The 22784-nt window shown below is 39.1% G+C and overlaps 1 protein-coding gene across 3 annotated transcripts in view; it reads left to right on the forward strand.

The window, feature by feature from the left end:
• Positions 1 to 22784, forward strand: part of NR6A1 (nuclear receptor subfamily 6 group A member 1) — a 215463-nt gene that overhangs the window by 168066 nt on the left and 24613 nt on the right. For all 3 annotated transcript variants that reach the window (XM_065928470.1, XM_065928471.1, XM_065928472.1), the window contains 2 exons: positions 9325 to 9567; positions 19438 to 19493. In XM_065928470.1, the coding sequence (XP_065784542.1) occupies positions 9325 to 9567; positions 19438 to 19493 (299 nt within the window). The remainder of the gene's footprint in view (positions 1 to 9324; positions 9568 to 19437; positions 19494 to 22784) is intronic.

A 22784-nucleotide genomic window follows, 5' to 3' on the forward strand; every position in this document is an offset into this window, starting at 1 on the left:
GTTTGCTGCAGAGTCCACGGGGTCATAAAGAGTCAGGCAAAACTTAGTGACTGAAAGAGTGGTTGCATTTATTTCTCATGAGTAACCAGCAAGCCTCCTTGAGAACATTTTGCAGGAAGAGAATTGTGGGCAGATCGTCACTGTTTTACATATAGAAGGGTAGGACATAAACTGATTTATCTGCAGATATTTGTGGGTTACTCGATAGTCTTGCTGAAGCTTAGTGAACTATATTAGCTATTTTTAAAGTGAATGAGATTGTTTTGAGGAAAACCCAAGTTAGGGGTGTCTAGCACCAAAGTTAAGACGTTATATACCAATTTTTTCTTCTGCTTATGCCCTCCTCTGCTTTCACTTGTCTAACTGATAGTCATACATTGGAACTTGCCTCCTCTATGAAGTCTGTTATTATCTTACTCTGCCACCAGACTGACTGGAATACTCCTCCTTTGTGCTAGTGGAATTTTTTAAGTTAAAAAAAAAACAGTCAACAATATTGTCAGTTTGTCAAGCTATTTCATTCTAATACAGACCATGAGGAAGCTACAGCTCCATGTTATTTATAGGTAATCTGTTAATTCATTGATTTTCACAATTCCTTGAAGAAGGGAATCTGATCCGCATTTTATAAAAAAGAAACTGAGGCACCTCTGGCAAGGTTTAAGAAGCTTTCCAAAGTCACATATCTAGCAAGTCACAGAGCCTAGATTATTCAAGCCCAAGGATTCTGACTCTGCAGACCAAATTCTTAATCTCTATGTTCTACTGCCTCTGCTCAGAAGATTTTGTAGAGCTGACAGTTGTCTCTTTTCTTTCCATCTTTGAGTTGAGACTTACCTTGCTATGGGCCCTGAGCTCAACTCTACCTCCCCACCCAAAGCTTGATCTCTTGACACCAGGCAAATCTGTTTACCTAATTCAAGTCTTCTCAATTAAAGCTTAAAGTTTCTAAAAACTCAGTTTCCACCCTCCTTTCTTCTCTTGCTCTTGACAAAAGTAGCAAGAGAGGAAGATTCCAACAGTTTTTACTTCACTGTTTGATTTTTTCCCTTTATTCATCAATTTTCAGAATAATGAATTGGTGCCAAAGCATCCTCCAGTGGTAACTAATGAGGTTTTCTGTTTTAATATTATTATAAATTAATTGATTTTGATATTGGAAGTGTTTTAATCCATTGCATCGTCATTATTTTTGATGATAGTCTTCCTTTTAGGCCAGTGGGAGGCTTTTATATTGCTCCCTGTATCCTTTTGACGTGACCCAATTGTTAGTCTTGGGTAGTTCAAGACTCATCTTGTGTATTGTTGTTCAGTCACTAAGTCATGTCTGACTCTTTGCAACCCCAGGGTTGCAACCCCATGGTCTGCACCACGCCAGACTTCCCTGTCCTTCACTATCTCCCAGAATTTGCTCAAACATATGTCCATTGAATCAATGATGCCATCCAACCATCTCATCCTCTGTTGCCCAGTTCTCCACTTGCCTTCAATCTTTCCCAGCATCAGATCTTTTCCAGTGAGTTGACCCTTGGTATCAGATGGCCAGAGTATTGGAGTGTCAGCTTCAGCATCAGTCCTTCCAGTGAATATTCAGGGTTGATTTCCTTTATGTGTGATTTTTTTGCTGTCCAAGGGACTCTTGAGAGTCTTCTCCATCACCATAATTCAGAAGCATCAGTTCTTTGACACTTAGCCTTCTTTATGGTCCAGCTCTCACATCTGTACCTGAGTACTGGAAAAACCATAGCTTTGACTGTACGGACCTTTGTTGGCAAAGTAATGTCTCTGCTTTTGAATATGCTGTCTAGGCTTGTCATAGCTTTTCTTCCAAGGAGCAAGTGTCTTTTAAATTCATGGCCATAGTCACTGTCTGCAGTGATTTTGGAGCCCAAGAAAATGAACCCTGTCACTGTTTCCACATTTTCCCCATCTATTTGCCATGAATGATGGGACTGGATACCATGATCTTAGTTTTTTCACTCTGCGCTTCATCCAGCCTGGCATTTCTCATGACATACTCTGCATTTAAGTTAAACAAGCAAGGTGACAATATACAGCCTTGATGTACTCCTTTCCCAACTTTGAACCAGTCCATTGTTCCATGTTTGATTCTGTTGCTTCTTGACCTGCATACCGGTTTCTCGGGAGACAGGTAAGGTGGTCTGGTACTACCATCTCTTTAAGAATTTTCCACCATTTGTTGTGATCCACAGTCAAAGGCTTTAGCATAGTCATTGAAGCAGAAAGTAGATGTTTATCTGGAATTCCCTTGCTTTTTCTGTGATCCAACAGATGTTGGCACTTTTGATCTCTGGTTCCTCTGCCTTTTCTAAATCCAGCTTGAACATCTGGAAGTTCTCAGTTTATGTACTGCTGAAGCCTAGCTTGAAGGATTCTGGGCATTACCAGGCTAGCATGTGAAATGAGCTCAATTGTATGGTAGTTTGAACATTCTTTGGCATTGCCCTTCTTTAGGATTGGAATAAGAACTGACTTTTTCCAGTCCTGTGGCCACTGCTGAGTTTACCAAATTTGTTGGCATATTGAGTGCAACTCTTTAACAGCATCGTCTTAGAATTTGAAGTAACTCAGCTGAAATTCCATGACCTTCACTAACTTTGTGTAGTAATGCTTCCTAAGGCCCACTTGACTTCATATTCCAAGATGTCTGGCTTTAGGTGAGTGACCTCACCGTCATGGGGATCTGGGTCATGAGGATCTTTTTTGTATAGTTTTTCTGTGTATTCTTGCCACCTCTTCTTTTTTTTTTTTTTTTGCCACCTTCTTAAAATCTCTTCTGCTCCTGTTAGGTCCTTGCCATTTCTGTCCTTTATTGTGCCCATCTTTGCATGAAATGTTTCCTTGGTATCTCTTAATTTTTTTTGAGATATCTAATCTTTCCCTTTCTATTGTTTTCCTCTATTTCTTTGCATTGTTCACTTAAGGCTTTCTTATCTCTCCTTGCTCTTATCTGGAACTCTAAATTCAATTGGGTGTATCTTTCCCTTTCTCCTTTTCCTTTCACTTCTTTTGTCAGCTAATTTGTAAGGTCTGCTCACGCCACTCCACTGTTTTTTGCCTTGAGAACCCCATGAACAATATGAAAGGCATCTTTTATATTCTGCCTCAAACCTGAAATCAGCTGTTTTTCTTAGGAGTCCTGGCTCCTGTTCATATGAAGTGGTATTTTTAGAGTACACAATCTGAGCCCTTCTACCTTCTAGTATTCCTGATCAAGGCAAACATTCCATTTCCATGTAAGTTAGTAAGAGTCTTTCCTACACTATTATTTAACCCATTGCTATTTGTGTAGATAGCAAACTCCCTCGTCAGAGTTTCGAATACCTATCATATTTTAAACCCTCAGATTTTCATCAACAACTCTGTCTCTTATCTTACTGAGCGCTGTAGTTACCAAGCACCATACTCTCTTCTTTGGTGCTGTTGTTTTTGTTGCTTTTATTTACTTATGTATTAATTGAAGTATAGTTGATTTCCAGTATTAGTTTCACGTATACAACATAGTGAATCAATACTTTTGTAGATTATATTCCATTTAAAATTACTGTAAAATACTGGTTATGTTTCCATAGTCTCCATTTTGAAGTGCTTATTTGGCTGATTTTCTTCCCATTGTATTTTCAGGTAGACTAACACAAGTTAAGAACATTGAATTAACAGGCTAAGAGTGCTAAATGTTTGTGAACCATCTGCTTTATGGTAGCTCTCTAATGAAAGAATACTGTAGATGTAATGAATTTGAAATTTCAGTGAGGCATCTAACAGTCATTCATGGTATCTTTATGTATAAGATAGAGAAATGCAGGCCAGACTAGGGTGTCTGGCTAATTAACAGACAAAACTAGTTGAACAACTGTTTCCAGTTGGTCAGTTTGCTTAAGTCACGTTGAGAAGAGGCTCTGACAACTTGTCTGAGGCCACTTTCTGTTGAATATTGTTTTAAAGTTAGAAATGAATATTATCTAGTATTAACCATACAAGGTAAAAAGGAGGAGGGTAAAATAACTAATATACTGGGTGGCCAGATCCCCAGAGTTACACAGACCAGAATGATATATGGAATTTCTTATGTAAAGATAAAATTGATCAAAGACAAATGTAAAGCCCAACTCTTGGGTTCAAGAAATCCTACTTTTCTCAGGAAAGGACTGTGAAAGACATATTAATGGTATACTTGATAAATACTTCAGGATTTAGATGTCCGTAAACCAGATGTGAATTAAGTATAGAGGGATTGGAAATATAGCAGTCTCAGAATCAGAAGTTTTTGAGTTCTGATTTCAGTTTCACTCCTGACTATATAACCAGTTAAATTTCCTTACCTCTTTAAGCTGGGCTGCCCTTGTGGTTCAGCTGGTAAAGAATCCGCCTGCAATGAGGGAGACCTGTGTTTGGCCCTGGATTGGGAAGATTCCCTGGAGAAGAAAAAGGCTACCCACTCCTGTATTCTGGCCTGGAGAATGCCATGGACTGTCACAAAGAGTCGGACATGACTGAATGACTTTCACTCACTCACTCATTCACCTATTTAAGCTTCATTTTCCCCATTATAAAATGTATATCATTTTTGTAGCATTATATCATCAATAATTATAAAATACTATGTGTTTACTGGTGTTTGTTGTTAGCTGCAGATACATAAGACTAATTGAGCCTTAAATTAAGAAAACAAACCATTCAGTTCTGGTTACTTGATTTTATGTGAAATTTTGATACTGTATGATTAAGAATAAATAGAATTCACAGTTAGGAACTCCATTTATCTTTAAATGAATGATTGGTATATGAACTAGACTTAGGTTATGCATATATTTTTTGCCCACACACACATAACTCAAGGTAATGAGGAAGGCTTCAGGTTAACAGACTTTGGCTCAGTGTAAAGTGAAACTTTTGAACCATTAAAACTATCTAAAATGGAATGAATGGAATGAAGTACCTTATTGAGTCACTGGAGATGTGACTCTACTTGAGTATGGGGTAACTAACCCCTTGTTTAGGAATATCATAGAGGGAATTCATGCCTCAGGTCAGCTTGTTCAAGACAACTTGAAAGGCCCTTTCTAGCTCCAAGATTACTGGTTCTGTTATGTGAGGATAATGATGCCTCTCACAGTCATTGTGATGAATAAATAGTACATGTAAATTCTTGAACGTTGCATGGTACACAACCGAATTTTTCTCTTTTTTTTTCTTCTGTATCTACAAGATAAAAATAATCCTTGCCCTGGTCTTGGTACAGGTGAGATAAGGAATGTAAACATGCTTTAAATACCCTTCAAGTCCTATAAGAATAGGAGGTGCAAAAACCTTTCTGACATCTGGCCAAGAACCATTTAGGGACATTTTGCTTATGTTTGTTCATTTACAAAGTAAGACATTGGCTTTTTAGCTTTTGTGTGTTTGTTTTTCAAGAGGAGAAGGGCCTGACTTACTTGCATAGACAGAATAAATTTGACTTACTTTGGCCATAGAGTATGTTAGTTAGGTGCATAGACTTTGGGGGTCCCAGTCCTAGCTCCCTTTCTTACTGACTGGGTGACTGTTGAAAAGTGATATCACCTCATGAGCTTCATGAGTTTCTTCTTCACCTATAAAGTAGGGTAATTAGGTTTGTGGTGGTGATTCAGCACAACAACATGTGTTACGTGCTTGGCTGAGAGCCTACACCAAAGTGCTCAGTTAACAATAGCTTCTTCTGTTATTGCCCGCTTCCCTGGTGACTCAGACCGTAAAGAATCTGCCCGCAATGCTGGAGACCCAGGTTCAGTCCCTTTGTTGGGAAGATCCCCTAGAAAAGGAAATGGCTATCCACTCCAGTATTCTTGCCTGGAGAATTCCATGGACAGAGGGGCCTGGTGAGCTATAGTCTCTGGGCTTGCAAAGAGTCACACAGGACTGAGCAAGTAACACTCACTCTTCTCTACATGCTATGAGAGAAGTTTGCCAATTGCTTCTTTGAAGGGCTATGAGTTTGCTTGGAAGAGGGCCTTTCTCTTTTTTGTTAGAGAAGCTTCCATCTGAGTTGGTTTCCTAGTCTGTGGCATAGATAAGGGTTTATAGAAGCAGAACATGGCAATAAGAATAGCTATGGCCAGAGAAAGCAGTCAGAGGACCCCAAGAGAATCTAGTCTCTTTGCACCCATCAGTGGAAAAGTATCTGCCTCTAGTCTTTGATGTCAGTGTGGCCTTTTTAACGCTTATGAAAAGAACAAGCGTGTTACAAGACATGAGCAGATTCTTAAAAGGTCTGTATTTGATTGTTCTGGGGGGGCCTTTGCTCCTGGATCCATTCAGATGCTATATAGAATGCCTACAAGTGCTTTATGAAGACGTTATTGATCTCTAGTCCTGATACTGGCAGATTAAGCTCACTGCTACTGCTGCTAAGTCACTTCATTCGTGTCCGACTCTGTGCGACCCCATCCCTGGGATTCTCCAGGCAAGAACACTGGAGTGGGTTGCCACTTCCTTCTCCAGTGCATAAAAGTGAAAGGTGGAAGTGAAGTTGTTCAGTCATGTCCGACTCTTCGCGACCCCATGGACTGCAGCCTACCAGGCTCCTCCGTCCATGGGATTTTCCAGGCAAGAGTACTGGAGTGGGGTGCTATTGATTAAGCTCAGCTACTTCCTAAAATGGATTAGTCACTTAACTTTTTTTGAGACCTCCAAATGTATTCATTTACAAAATAGTGATAACAATTGTACTCATCTTTGGGATTATGAGAATTACATGACGCGACACAAAGCACGCTGCCTAGTTGTAGGTGTTCAGTGACGTCACATCCATGAGGTGTAATTCTTGTAGATATTGATTAGTCATAACCATTTTAAAGTCTACTCTTGCAGAGTTTTTGTATATATCTTAATGTATGCATATAATAGAATATTGACAACTTTAAAATTAGAAAATTTAGATTCTCTGTAGCCAATCATTATTTCCTGACAGTATTCCATGGTCTATTTCTAAGCCTCTTCAGCAGCTCAAGCCCAGCACTCTTAAGAGGTTTCATCTCACACATAGTGCTGTTGTCACGTCATTCGTTGGCCTGTTTGGCCTTGCCTGGTTTAGTTTTTTAATTTGCTATTTTAACTTTGCTCTAATGTTTTCCTTGAGCTTCCTTTGCATTTTTAAAAGGAAAAGAAAAGGAATGCTTATTATACCAGGGCCACTTTATAGGATATCTTAGCCAAGTTTCTTTTAGCTGCAGATAACATAAACACATTTAAGTTAGCTTAACAAAGGATTGTGTTATAGGAACATGGGAATATCAGTTTGTCACAGTTTATCAATTTGACCAAAGTTAGGAAGTGAATACAGGCCTCAGAAAGACTTAGAAAGATCTATAACTAGGAGCTGTTCAAAACACCTAGGCAGTTCCCTTTTTGTACGTCCTTCCCTGTTTCCCTCGCTGTGTGGTCTCATGTGTCTGCTTCTCTCTGCATACCTGCTATTTGCTGTGACTCTGAGCAAGAACCTTAATAGGTCTGTGTCCTTGTATGAAAAAAAAAAGGGTATTAGTTTCCTATGTTGCTGTTAAAAATTACCAGAAACTGGGTAGCTTAAAATGACAAAAATGTATTCTTTCACAATTCTAGAAGCCAGAAATCCGGAGTCAGCTGAAATGAAGGTGTGGGCAGAGCCACACTTTCTTTAGAGGTTCTGAAGGAAAATCCAGAACCTCTTCTTTGCCTCTTTGAGCTTGTAGTGTCTGCTGGTTGGTTCTTGGCTTGTGGCCAGCGTTTCCCTCTGTCTTCACATCACCTTCCCCTGTACACATGTGTGTGTGCTGCTGCGTGTGCACGTCCTTTGCTGTCTACATCAAATCTCTCTCATAAAAACATATGTGATTAGGCATAGAGAACAGACATGTGGCTGGAAGGTAGGGGAAAAATGAATTGGGTATTTGAGATTAACAGATGCAAACTATTACATATAGAATGGGTAAACAAGGTCCTACTGTATAACACAAGGAACTGTATTCAATATCCTGTGATAAATCACAGTAGAAAAGAATGTGAAAAAGAATGTATAGCTGTATAACTGAATTACTTTGCTGTACAGCAGAAATTAACACAAAATTGATCAACTATACTTCAATAAAATAAATTTTAAAAAACCATGTGGGGACTTCCCGGTGGTGCAGTGATTAAGACTCTGTCTGCACTTCCAGTGCAAGGGATGCGGGTTTGATCCCTGTTTGGGGAATGAAGATTCCATATGCCTTGTTGTGCGGGAAAAAACAAAAAAAGTAATTGCAAGTAGGGCCCATTTTTATAATCTGCCCTTAATGTGATCATATCTGCAAAGACTCTTTTTTTTTTTCTTGTAGCATTTATGGGTTCCAGGTATTAGGACCTGTTACTTTTGAATGGCCTTTATCTAGCCTACTACAAATGGGGATCATAAAGAAATATCTCAAATTTGGCAAATAATAAAGGCTGTATAAATGCTAGCCTCCTTCCTTCTCTACATCCTTTCTGTATATACCATTATGCCCTTTAACATTGCTTTCACATAGTTTTCTCAAATGTTACTACTTTAAGTGTGAACCTGTTTGAATGATAATGATAATTGAAATAATAGCAAATACTGTGCTTGAGTACTTTATCTATGTTATATATATGACAGTAAAATTCTCATTTTACAGATGAGAGAAACTCAGCTCAGAGAGGTGAAGTAACTTAATTTGCCCAAGTTCACCCACCTGCTAAGTGCTAGAACTAGAGTACAACTAAGGACCTTTAATTTTGAGGGCTATGTCCTTATACCTTGCTTGTTACTGAGTGTGGTTCAAATCTCTGGTCTTCTGCCTTGGCCTCTAATCAGAATCTTTCCAGGAGGTTTATTTTTTTCTGTTTTTGTTGTAATTGAGGTATAGTTGAGCATGGAAGCTTCTCCACTGGTTAATAATTATAACTATCATTTATTGGGTGTATACCATATGCTGGACACTTACATACATGATAAGTAATCCTTATCACCTTCCTACAGGGTAGAAGTGGTAGGCTATCGCTAAAGAAAGTAAGGGAGAGGGAGAAACCTTTCACATTTCTGGTTTGGATACTCCAAGTGATGATGAAACTCAGAGAACATGAGTTCTTTTTTTAGTTAGACTTTGTTTGTGGAATCTACAGGTAGATGAAGGAGTTTGTTCCTACAGCAAGATGCCACCTCTGCCAATTAGCAGAGAAAGTTATGTTCAGGTAAGGTTATGTTCAGAATCTATCCAGGGTTACTTCTTTTAGAACTGCAGGCTTAAAGCCATCATTTCCACTATGTTCTAACTTTCATGTGTTCAGTTTCTGTTCCAGATGATCGCGCTGAACAACGAACCTGTCTCATTTGTGGGGACCGCGCCACAGGCTTACACTATGGAATCATCTCCTGTGAGGGTTGCAAAGGGTTTTTCAAGCGGAGCATTTGCAACAAGCGGGTATATCGGTGCAGTCGTGACAAGAACTGTGTCATGTCTCGGAAGCAGAGGAACAGGTGCCAGTACTGCCGCCTGCTCAAATGCCTCCAGATGGGGATGAACCGGAAGGGTGAGTGGTGCTTGTGGCTCTACACCCACCCTTCACCCATCACTTTATCTCCAGTGTCAGCTATTAAGCCTTGGAGTTAGATATTTCCTATGCCTACACTGTATACCAGGCCTTGTACTGTGTGTGTACTTATAATAAAAAAATGAATCTGCCTACAGGGATCTCCCAGATTAGGTGGGTAAAAGACTGATAAGACATTGAGGATCCTGTGAGAAGGAATGCACAGGCTCCATGTGGCAAGACCCCAATCAACAGTCAGATGCTAATAACTAGGATGAATATACTCCAATAGTTTTTTCAGGGCATAATGAAAAGAAGTAGGAATTTTATATGAAAAGACAAGAAGGCTGTAGGTCCCATGAATGTGTTATCATTCTGTTTGGTAGAATCATGGCATAGTCAGGTTGGACATGCCAGAAATCTGATCCAAGTTGGTGAAGAATTAGGGATTTATTGACAAATTTTCCAAGAGCCATTAGTCTAAAATGATACAAATAAACCAATATTCTAAGGGATTTAGCCCAGAGGGCAGCCTTAAAGAATGAATTGGGCTGATGGAAGCAGAAAAACCACCTAGAGAGTTTTTAGAAGGGTCCAGAGGAAAGGGAAGGGGAAAGTGATGGCACAGATGGGGAGATGTGGGAGAAGCTAACCTCATAGGAGTTGGTGACATACTGAGTATTGTTTCTTACTAGAAGTTGAAGTTGAAGATTCAAATTAATAGTAAATTAATTAATAAAGAGTGGGGCAAAATGTTGACCTTCATAGATGCTGAATTTGAGGTACCTGAGAAGGATACCCATAGACATCCACTGAGGAAGTTGGATATATAAATTGGATTGGAGCTGAGATGAAAAGCCCTGCCTACAAGTAGAAGTTTGTGGAGCTGTTGGCATAGAGATAGTAAAGTTTTGTTAGTGGGTAGAAATCACCCAGAGAGAGAACTTGGATACAGAAGAGAGAACCAGTGTCAGAACTCTAGGAGTACTCTCAGAGGGTGGAGAGTGTTGCAGTGTAGTTCAGTAAAAGAGCCCAGACTCAGGAGGCAGAGTTTGGTGACAGACTAGGTCTGTGACCTTGGACAGTTTGCTTTATGTCTCTGATGCTCAGTATCTTTACCTTTATAATGATATGATAATACTTTCAGAGCTCTCTAGAGGGTTAAATATGACAGTGTATATAAAATACTGAGCAAGGTATAATGGAGCTCATAGTAGTAGTATGGGCTGGGGATTAGTCAGATTTAATGAATTGTTCAATTTCTGGTTTTGTAGATACACTCAGTTATCCTACAGACTGGTTTTTTAAATTGTATGTGTTTTTAAAATTGTAAACTTGCCTGTTACAAAGAAAGGTGAGAGATACAGGGTTCCCAGGTGGCTCAGTGGTGAAGAATTCACTGGCTAATGCAGGAAACGCTGGTCCATGGGGTCTTTCTTCTACCTGAAAATCCTCTCCCTTCCCCACTGTCAGTTTACTCCTATAGAAATCCCCCAACACCAAACAAGTAATGTCTTGAAGAGAGAGTCTGGTCATTCATCCATCTCATATTTATCTTAATTTGGTTTTGGTCTCCAGTTTTCTCTTCTTCCTTTGTTGCCCTCTTTGAGAGAGAGAGAGTGGAACCGTTAGTCGCTCAGTCATGTCCAACTCTGCACCCCATGGACTGTAGCCCGCCAGGCTCCTCTGTAGGATTTCCCAGGCAAGAATACTGGAGTGGGTTGCCATACCCTTCTCCAGGGGATCTTCCTGACCTAGGGATTGAACCTGAGTCTCCTGCATTGTAGGCAGATAGATTCTTTATCATCTGAGCCACCAGGGAAACCACACCTTCATTGAGTTTTATCAAAGCATGTTTATGGGTTGCCGTCTTGACTGTTCTCTGATGAACCATCCTGCTTATTCAGTGTTAAGATTCTGAGGCTTCCAGGCAAATTTGCCTGTTTCAGAGAAGAAGCAGCTTTCCCACAGAAACCGTCTAACCATGTTTTGGAGAAAATGACACAGGAGGTGTGAGGGATGTAAAGCTGCCTTCCTAGGTTCATTTGCATGCCGAGCAGGCAGGCTCAGTTGCGCGGTGAAGGCTTTGTCTCAGAGAGAAACCCTGCCACCTACTGGCTGGTGCTGAGAAAGCAAAATTAAAATCGCAGTTGCCATTGGAGTATTTTGGGGGCAATAGAACTGTGGTGTTTGACACAATTTTATGTATCCTGTCAAAACCTATAGAACTGAACACCACAAAAGAAGTGAATTTTACTGTATATAATTTTTTTGAGCAGCCATTACTGTAGCCTATGGCAAATGAATCTAACTAATAATAAAAATAAATCACAGACTCATTGAAGAGAATGAAGAAGAAAAGAGCTGGCCTTGAAAAATAGAATTTTGACTGTATACTATTAAAACTAAAGACAAAAGGAACTGAATATAAACAAAGCACTCTGATTTAGAAATTTGATTCTCCCAAGGTTATGGTTTAGGAATTCTTTCACTACTTTGTTTGTATAGTAGGGTTGAACACATAAGTAAATACATTGTTGATAATGAGAGTTGAGTTTCTCACAACAGGGAAATAAGTTATAAATCAGGAAAGAGGAAGGCTAGAATGAAACCTCTGATGCAAGATTAGACTCAGAGGTTGTTGTAACATGGATTCATGTTTAGATAGATGAAAAAAATAGTTGTATATGTAGATCCATGAATTTGGTATATATACATATATTGCCTGACTCTAGGCATTGTGAGGGGCTAGAAGCAGTTACACCCCCAAGAGTAATGAGCACACCTAGTATCCGTACCTTGGTTTCTTAATATCAGTAAAAGGAATTAGGACTCTCTGGAGAACTGGTTGACTTTAGGACTGAGGCAGGGAATATATAAAATGAGTCTGGAGCATCTTGTGGGGCCAAAATATTAGAATGTGCTATAGATAAAGATATATGTTAGTTTATATTAGTTTATAACCCAAAGAATAAAATATCCATGAGTTCATACTGAAGAAACGAACTGAATAAATGGAGGAATGATGGTTCTTCCTTACTGAAGAATTCTAAGTGTAGAGAAAATAAGAGAAATGGAAAGTCACCATTAGAGCACCATAGTAGTTGCTATAGGCAAGATCTACTAATGGATGCTAAAATAAAAGGCCATAGATTTAAACAGAATCAGAATATTTAGTAATTGCAAAGAGAAAAATAGTACATTTCAGTAGAGAATTCTGACAGATATCCTTTAGCTGAGAGATCAAGAGTAACATGAATGTGTTTACATGGACATCTTGTATCCCCAATATGATCACTAAGAAGGGCACATAGGCACATGTACACACAGAGGGATGGAAAGATTCATTCCCCAGTCAAATCATGAGAAAACATACAAGCCCAAATCGAGCTATATTCAAAATAACTGGCATTCTACAAAAGGCTCCAAAACTGTCAAGGTCATAAAGACTAGGAAGCTGTCGCAGACTGGAGGAGACCATGGAAACATGACAGCCACATGCCTTGTGAGATCCTGGGTTGATTCTGGGACAGGAAGAGGAGCTTAGTAGAACTAGGAAAATCTGAATAAAATCTTTGGTGAATAGTGTTGTGCCAAAGTTAATTTTCTAGTTCTGATGAATGGTCTGTGGCTATGTAAGCTTAGTTTATAGAAGGGAAAGCTGGGTGAGGAGTATATGGACATTCTCTTTATTATTTTTACCATTGTTCTATAAATCTAAACTTGGCCTCAAATTTTAAAAATTAACTATTAAAAAATAACAGCTGTCATGTGTACCCTCAGTCTGTGTCCCTTATCTTTGACACAGATATCTTTTCAGAACTCAAAATGGGCTGGTCAGGAAATTAATTAACAAGTCAATGAGGGAGATTTAAATAATGGTGGGAAGTAGAGGCTGGACCCTTTCTTTTCATCCCCACTACTACGTGAATGCCCCCAATACACATTCTCCCCACACACCTTGCAGTCTTTAGGTAAAGTCAGGAGTCCTCAGAATAATTTTCAAGACCCCTCTGGCATCCCTTTCCTCCCCTCCACATAGGGGGAAGAATTATGTGCTCTTCCCACATAATCCAGTTCTCTTAAGAACTCAGGATGTTTCATGTTTTGGTGGCTTTGCACACTTGGTTTCATCTTCCTGGAATATTCTACCGCCTTTTTCTTCACCTGACTTCTTCACTCAGTTTTTATTTGTAACATCTTCTGAGAAACCTTCTCTGACACCACCCTCCACTCACCCAATGACCTTCTTGTACTCTCGTAACCCATTTTTGCCCTCTGCATAGTACTGATCACCTTGTGCTCTTTGTCTGTTCCCGCCATTATTGAGTGATCCTTTCAAGGGCTGTGACCAACTCTTACTTTTCTCTTATATCCCTTTTGGTGTAGGATGCTTCCTGGTTTGGTGAATTGACTGTGGTTGGTCAGGGATAGGGGAGACCACATAGGAAGTTGGGTGAGGGAAATATTGTTAAAATCATTAGAGGCAAGAGGAAACTACACTGAACCACGTGGGAAATTCGTATCAGTTAAGTAGTTATGTGGAAATATAAAGTTCCCTTAACTCTGTTGTCTCATAACTTGCTAGATAACTAGTTCAAAAGTCCTCTCAAGTCAGCCATGTTGGAGGAGGTTGGTGTTTGCAGAAGTACATTGTGAGACAGTGATGCTGTGGCATTGCCATGTCACTTGACCAGGATAAACACGGAGTACCAAGAAAGGAGAGAAAATATTTGAGCAGAAATCTTGAAGGAAAAGAAGATCAAGCTCCTTAGAAACTTCAAGAGCTTTGTAAAAATGACTCCCACTTCGGTCTCTCTTCCTTGATGTGTATTATTTACTATTTGAGAGTAAGTTGAAGATTCATTCCCCTTCACTTCTCACATAATTACAGCACTGTTATCAAAATCAGGAAATTTAACATGACATAATACTATTAATATGAAATTAAAAGATGCTTGCTCCTTGGAAGAAAAGCTGTGACAAATCTGCACAGTGTGTTAAAAAGCAGAGACATCACTTGCTGACAAGTCGTCAATGTAGTCAAAGCTATGGTTGTTCCAGTGGTCATGTATGGATGTGAGAGTTGAACCATAAAGAAGGCTGAGTGCTGAAGAATTGATGCTTTGGAACTGTGGTGCTGGAGAAGACTCTTGAGAGTCCCTTGGACTGCAAGATCAATCCAGTCAGTCCTAAAGGAAATCAACCCTAAATTTTCATTGAAAGAACTGGTGCTAAAACTGAAGCTCCAATACTTTGGGCACCTGCTATGAAGAGCTGACTCATTGAAAAAGACCCTGATGTTGGAAAAGATTGAGAGCAAGAGGAGAAGGGGGCGACATATAGTTGGATGGTATCACTAACTCAATGGACGTAAGTTTGAGCAAACTCAGGGAGATAGTGAAGGACAGGAAAGCCTGGCATGCTGCAGTTCATGGGGTTGCAGAGAGTCGGGCACGACTTGGCAACTAAACAACAACAACAATACTATTAATTAATTGCCGGTCATATTTAAGTTTCACTAGTTATCCCAGTGTCCCTCGTAGCAGTTTCTATTTTCTAATCCAGGAGCCAGTCCAAAATCACACATTATATTTAGTTCTTAGGTCTCTTTAATCACCTTTGATCTGAAGTGGTTCCTCATTCTTTTCTTATCTTAAATCACTTATTCTCTAGACTGTCCCTTAATTTGGGTTTGTCAGTTTCCTCAGTTAGGTTGCTCTTGACGCAGTTTTGGTGAGAATGCCACAGATGCAATGTTATGTCTTTTAGTGCATCCTATCAGGAGTGCATGGTGGGCTTCCCTGGTGGCTCATTGGTAAAGAATCCACCTGCCAATGCAGGAGACACGGGTTTGATCCCTGATTCAGGAGGATCCCACATGCCACAGAGCGACTAAGCCCATGTGCCTCAGGTGTTGAGCCTGTGCTCAGAAAAAGCCTGTGCAGCAGTCACCCAGCACAGCCAAAAATAAATAACATGAATTTAAAAATTAAAAAGAGTATGTGGTATAAGTTTGTCCTGTTATTGGTCATGTTAACTTGGACCACTTAGTTAAGCTGGTCTCACTTGGGTAAGGTGATGTCATCAGATTTTCCGCTATAGAGTTTCTTTCTGAATAGAGGCAACAATATGTGCAGAGGCAAAACTGTGTTGTAAAACAGCATGGCATATTTAGGAACTAACAGTTCTCTATAGGTACAATGTAACATTTGTGGTATAAGATGAGAATCAGTTCAGTTCAGTCATTCAGTCCTGTCTGACTCTTTGCGACCCCATGAATCGCAGCACGCCAGGCCTTCCTGTGCATCACCAACTCCCGGAGTTTACCCAAACTCATGCCCATCGAGTTGGTGATGCCATCCAGCCATCTCATCCTCTGTCATCCCCTTCTCCTCCTGCCCCCAATCCCTCCCAGCATCATGGTCTTTTCCAATGAGTCAACTCTTCGCATGAGTTGGCCAAAGTATTGGAATTTCAGCTTCCGCATCAGTCCTTCCAATGAACACTCAGGACTGATCTCCTTTAGAATGGACTGGTTGGATCTCCTTGCAGTCCAAGGGATTCTCAAGAGACTTCCTCAATACCACAGTTCAAAAGCATCAATTCTTCGGTGCTCAGCTTTGTTTATAGTCCAACTCTCACATCCATACATGACCACTGGAAAAACCATAGCCTTGACTAGATGGACCTTTGTTGGCAATGTAATGTCTCTGCTTTTTAATATGCTATCTAGGTTGGTCATAACTTTCCTTCCAAGGAGTAAGCGTCTTTTAATTTCATGGCTGCAATCACCATCTGCAGTGATTTTGGAGCCCCCCAAAATAAAGTCTGACACTGTTTCCCCATCTATTTCCCATGAAGTGATGGGACCAGATGCCATGATCTTAGCTTTCTGAATGTTGAGCTTTAAGCCAACTTTTTCACTCTCCTCTCTCACTTTCTTCAAGAGGCTTTTTAAGTTTCTCTTCACTTTCTGCCAAAAAAGGTGGTGTCATCTGCAAGATGAGAATGGAGAGTCCCAGAAGAACCAGATCCCAGAGAATCTTGAATGCCAAGCCAGGGAACTTGAATTTAATTAACCCATAGACCACAGTGAACCCAGTGGATTTTGAGCAGGGGTTTGATGTAGTTAGCTTTGTGTCTGTTTGTCTTTCTGGTTTCTAGGTTTTGGTTGGCTACCCAACCTAAGCAGGTAAAGAATGTGTTCTAGAGCAGGAAAAAATATTTGTGCTTCTTCTGAGCAGATAGAAGAACCATAGCTGATGCCATTCTCTAAGGTTTAGATGAGAGGTGCAGCAGAACTCTTTCTGTGATTCTACCCAAAAGCCCTTTGTTTTGTTGTTTTAAGTAAGTTCACTACCAGAAAGACTCAGCCCTGCTGAAAAACTTGCTCTTAATTCAATGTAGCATCAAGGAACAAGTACAGCTTTAGAATAAGAAGACCTAAATTGAAATCCCTGCTCTATCAGTTCTTAACTGAGTAACCTTGAACACGTCCTTTTTTGTCTAAACTGCATAGGATAATATTAACGTATACTTTGTGTGTGTGTGTGTGCGCTGCTGTTTTATTTTTTAATTAATTTATTTTAATTGGAGGATAATTGCTTTACAATATTGAGATGGTTTTCGCCATGTATTAACATGAGTCGACCACAGGTATACATGTGTCCCCCCCATTCTAAACAACCCTCCTACCTCCCTTCCCACCCTATCCCTCTGGGTTGTCCCAGAGCACCAGCTTTGGGTGCCCTGCTTCATGCATCGAACTTACACTGTCCATCTATTTTACATTTGGTATTGTACATGTTTCAGTGCTATTCTCTTAAATTATCCCACCCTCGCCTTCTCCCACTGAGCCCAAAAGTCTGTTCTTTACATCTGTAGCAAAGGAGATATAGAGGTAAAGAACAGACTTTTAATATATGCTTTTTAAGGTTGTTGTGAGGATCAGTATATCTGAGTATGATATAAGTTTTAAACTATAAGCCAAATTTTTGTTTTAACAAAGGCACTGTGACACGTAATGTTGTTGCTCACACTTCAGGCAGTTTAATGCCATTTTAACAAATGTTACCATCTCTGATTAAACCAGTACTATTATTTTATGTTCTTCTTTAAATTATCTTTTTGAAAAAAAAGTGAATTTTCAAACAGTTTTTAGCACTTCAGTGAATGGAAAATCAGTATTTTTTAATGGACATTAGGATAAGTGTATAATTGAGAGATTATCTATGCACAACCTAAAATTATGTCTCTCCTGTGGGATGCACACACATTTAGGGAAATTATAGTGGTGGAAAGAAAGTTGGTCTTAATCTGATAGCCTGGGCTCCAAATCTTGATTCTAATATTTAGAATTTCTAATATTTAGAATTCTATCACTCAAAGTAAAATATTTTTCTGAGCATTAGAGTTATTTGTTCAGTGGGAGTGATAATACTAATAATACTTTACTCATGGGTTAACTTTACGCATGACAATACCTAACATATATATGAGTTCCTTACTCCAGGTGCGGTTGAGGAACAACACAAGTTTTTAAATAACAGAACAAGAAATTGTTAAGATGTAAATCTTTAAAATTTATGGCACTTTAAACAAGAAGGAAAGCATGTTGAATTCCTTCCGCACCTCCAAGACATTGAGAGTGAAATATCAAGTGAGAAATATTCAGTGTTGTACCTGCCAATGATAGATTTTTGTTCTGTACCTGTGAACTGAAGCAAAGGTATGTGTGAAATATCAGTATTGGAAATAGAAGTGTCTAAAGACTGTCACTGGCCTTGGAACAGCAGCAAAGGAATTTTAAGATGTTTAGAACTTGAAATTAGGTTAAAAGAGAGCTTCTAGACAACAACCATCATGTCTCTAGGTAATATATATCTAACTGTATATGTTTCTTGCCCCCAATTCACAGCAACCTTTTAAAGCAGACTGTTACCTCCTACTTCGTAAGTAGAAAGTAGTCCCTCAGTCATATCTAACTCTTTGCAACCCCATGGACTGCAGCCCACCAGGCTCCTCTGTCCATGGGATTTCCCAGGCAAGAATACTTAAGTGGGGTTGCCATTTCCTTCTCCAGGGAATCTTCCCAACCCAGGGATCAAACACAGGTCTCCTGCATTGCGGGCAGATTCTTCGCTTTCTGAGCCAGCAGGAAATGCCAGGCCCTATTCTTAGAGCTTTAGCTAAATTATATATAACCCTCACAATTCCCCATAAGACAGGTTCCAGTATTCCTCTTTGTTTTTCTGTGAAACTGAAATTCAGAGAGATGAATAAACTTGTTTGTAATTACTCAGACCTGGCAAAAACAGGATTCGACTCCAGCTTGTCTTAAGTTGGAATGTGTATTCTTCTAAGACCAAGAATGATTTCTGCTTTAAGGAAAACAAACTTCCTGTCAGCCTTTCAATTATCCCAGGTAACTGTTAGGCTTGGAGCCTTTACCTTTTCAGGTAACCAACCATGCCCTAAGGACTTTATAGATTGGATAACCTAGACTGGAAGTAAAAATACTGTATTTAAAAATGGAAATATTCTTTTTGTCTTCTACCCAACCTTCTTGAATTTATCAAGGCTTTCAAATTCATCATCCTGGTGGGATATTTGTAGCTGTAGGACTACTAATAATGCCATCATGTTTGTTGAGCATATTGAATGTATACAGTGTGTGTATCCAGTGCCTTGGGAGCCCAAAAGTATCTGCTGCCTATGATGGAAAGAATATGTGTTTTGGGTCCAGAAAGACCTGTGTTTTAATGTTAGCTTCACCAATTACTGCCTTGTGCTTTTGGCCAAATAAGTTCTCTTTTTGTGCCTAGACTCTTGTGGGCATGCTTCTTATTACTTTATATTTACTTCCAGCAATCAGAGAAGATGGCATGCCCGGAGGCCGGAATAAGAGCATTGGGCCAGTCCAGGTGAGTTCTGGGTCTTACTCTGTGTGATGCACCCTGGAAGCTGAAGCCTCCAGATGGTCCTCAAGCTGCTCACCTTGATCCTCCTATCTGCTTCTGGTGGGGAGCCAACTTTACTTTCATTCCTGTTAAACTGCTTTTAGAACCTGGGTATGAATCTGTTTTGAAAATCTTAAATATATAAAGATAATGATTAAAGTTCTTGTGATCCCTCAACTTGCTTAAAGGATTTTTACAGAAGGTGAACCCAATCCTGGTTCTAAAGCATCCAGAGGATAATTTATTTGTTAACTTTTTGGCCACATGGCTTATGGGATCTCACTTCCCTGACCTGGGATTGAACCCAGGCCCTCAGCAGTGACAGCATGGAGTTCTAACCACTGGACTGGCAGGGAATTTCCCAGAGGATTTTTATGTTAGTCACTTAAGGTTGTAGGTTGTAGTTAGTCTGGCAGAAATCAGCAAGACTACTTAGCTATTCAATGTTGTTAAAGGTATTTCCACGGAAAGTTCATTGCCTTATTTGTAAAGTAAGGAAGGTAATACACATTCAGTCCCACAAACATTTACTTGGTAGTACTTACTGTTTGCCAGACCCCCTGTACTGTAAACTCAGTCTAGTGGGAAAGACATGTTTTTGAAGACCTGGGTTAAAGGAAGGTGAAACTGGTGGCAGAGAAAAAGCAGTTAAAAGGATTTTATAGGACTTCCCTGGTGATTGAGTAGTTAAGGCTCCATGCTTCCATTGCAAGTGATGTGGGTTCTATCCCTAGTTGGGGAGATAAGATCCCATATACCATGTGACCCCCCCCCCAAAAAAAAAAGCAGGGGATGTGGGAAGAATGTTACAGAAGTGTAGGCAAGAGATATAGACTGTGGTTTCAAATAGGGCAGTAATAGTGCAGATTGAGGAAAAGGAATAGATTCAAGAAATATTTAATAGGTAAAATTGATAGGAGTTATCCAATTGAATATGGGGGAATGAGAGAAAGACAGGAATTCAGAGTTGTCTTAAGACATACACTGATGATGTATGGGAGGGTTTTCTATCATGTGAGCCTGGTATACATGTGCACTCAGTTGGATTCTCTTTTTCATCAAACATTTTTATTTACTTATTCAAATCATTTATATCTCTTACAAATTAATATATTTCAGTCTCCATTCATATCTGCTCTATTTTGTGTGATAAAAACATATAACATGAAATACACCTCCTTAACAAATTAAGTGTATAATACAATAGTGTCAACTATATGCACATTTTGCATAGCAGATCTCTAGAACGTTTTAAACTTGTGACTGAAACTTTAGTAGTAACTCCGTATTTCTCCTTCCCCCCAATTCCTGACAACCATCATTCTACTTTCCCCTTCTAAGAGTTTGACAACTTTTGATACATCATATAAGTGGCATCATGCAGTACTTGTCCTTCTGTGACTGCCTTATTTCACTTAGCATAATGTCCTTAAGATTCATCCATGTTGTAGCACATGACAGGATTCCTTCCTTTTTAAAGCTGAGTAACACTCCATTTTTGTATATAGTACTTTTTGGGTTTTTTGTTTTTGCTCTCTGGTTTTTGCTTTTAACTTTCATTGGAGTATCGTTGGTTTACAATGTTGTGTTTCTGTTGTACAACAAAGTGAATCACTTATACATATGTCCACTCTTTTTTTAGGTTCTTTTCCCATTATAGGCCATTAGTGAGTGTTGAGTAGAGTTCCCTGTACTGTAGAATAGGTCCCTTTTAAATTACCTATTTTGTATATAGTACTAGTATAGGAGATTCTCAATCCCAGTCTCTGAGTCTCCCCACCCATTACCCCCTGGTAACCATACGTTTGTTTTCTACATAAGTTCATTTGTACTATTTTTTTAGATTCCACATAAAAGCTATATCATATGATATTTATCTTTCTTTGACTTACTTTCACTCAGTATGACAGTGTCTGGGTCCCATCCATGTTGCTGCAGGTGGCATTATTTCATTCTTTTTTATGGCTGAATAATATTCCACTGTGTATATGTATATATGTACCACACCTTTATCCGTTCCTCTGTTGATGGACATTTAGTTTGCTTCCATGGCCTGGTTATTATAAGTAATATATAGCACATTTTGTTTTTTCATCCATTGATGGACATTTAGATTGTTTCTACCTCTTGGCTACAGTGACAGTGGCCTTGGCTACAGTGAACATGAGAGGGCAAATATCTCTTCAAGATCATGATTTCAACTCTTTTGGATAAATAGGCTGAGTGGGATTACTGGGTCATATGGTAATTCTATTTTTAAGTTTTTGAGAAACCTCCATGCTATTTTACATAGTCACCACACCATTTTATATTCCCACCCAAGTGCACAGGGTTCTAATTTTCTGCATCCTCTCCAGCACTTTTTGTCTTCTGGGAGTTTTTTGTTTGTTTGCATAGTTGTTTATTTGATGCTGGCCATCCAAATAGGTATGAGGTGATATCTCATTATGGCTTTGATTTGCATTTCCCTGATGATTGGTAACATTGAGCGTCTTTTCGTATGCCTTTTGGGTATTCATATGTTTTCTTTGGAGAAATGTCTATCAAGTATTTTGCTATTTTTTTGATCAGGCTGATTAATTTAATTGACTATTGGGTTGTAGGAATTCCTTATATATTTTGAATATTAACCTTTATCAGATATATGGTTTGTAAAAATTTTCTGGAAGATGCCCATTCACTTTGTTGACTTTGTTTTGCAGAAGTCTTTTGGTTTAATGTAATTCCATTTGTCTATTTTTGCTTTGGTGTCATAGTCACAAATTCATTGATAAATTAGGGTTATTGGATTAATAAATATGAGCTACTATATATAAAATAGATAAAGCAACAGGATAATACTTTATAGCACAGAGAATTACACCCATTATCTTGTACCTATAATGGAATAGACTCTGCAGAAATACTGAATCACTGTGTTATAAACCTGAATCTAACACAATGTTGTAAGTCAACTATACTTCAATTTAAAAAAAAAAATCAGTGTCAAGAAACTTTCTCTATGTTTGCTTTTAGGAGTTTTTTAAATTTTATGTTTGTCTTTAATCCATTGAGTTGCTTTTTGCATATAGTATAGGTAAAATTCTAATTCCATTCTTATCCTATGCATAGGTGGTTTTCCCAGCACCATTTGTTGAAGATACTCTCCTTTTCTTATCGTGGAGTCTTGGCAACTTTGTCAAAAGATTTTGACCATATATCTGAGCTTATTTGGGGGATCTGTATGTCTGTCCTTGTGCCAGCACTTTACTGTTT

The sequence above is a fragment of the Muntiacus reevesi genome, chromosome 3 (assembly GCF_963930625.1).
Source record: "Muntiacus reevesi chromosome 3, mMunRee1.1, whole genome shotgun sequence".
Classification (NCBI taxonomy): Eukaryota; Metazoa; Chordata; class Mammalia; order Artiodactyla; family Cervidae; genus Muntiacus; species Muntiacus reevesi.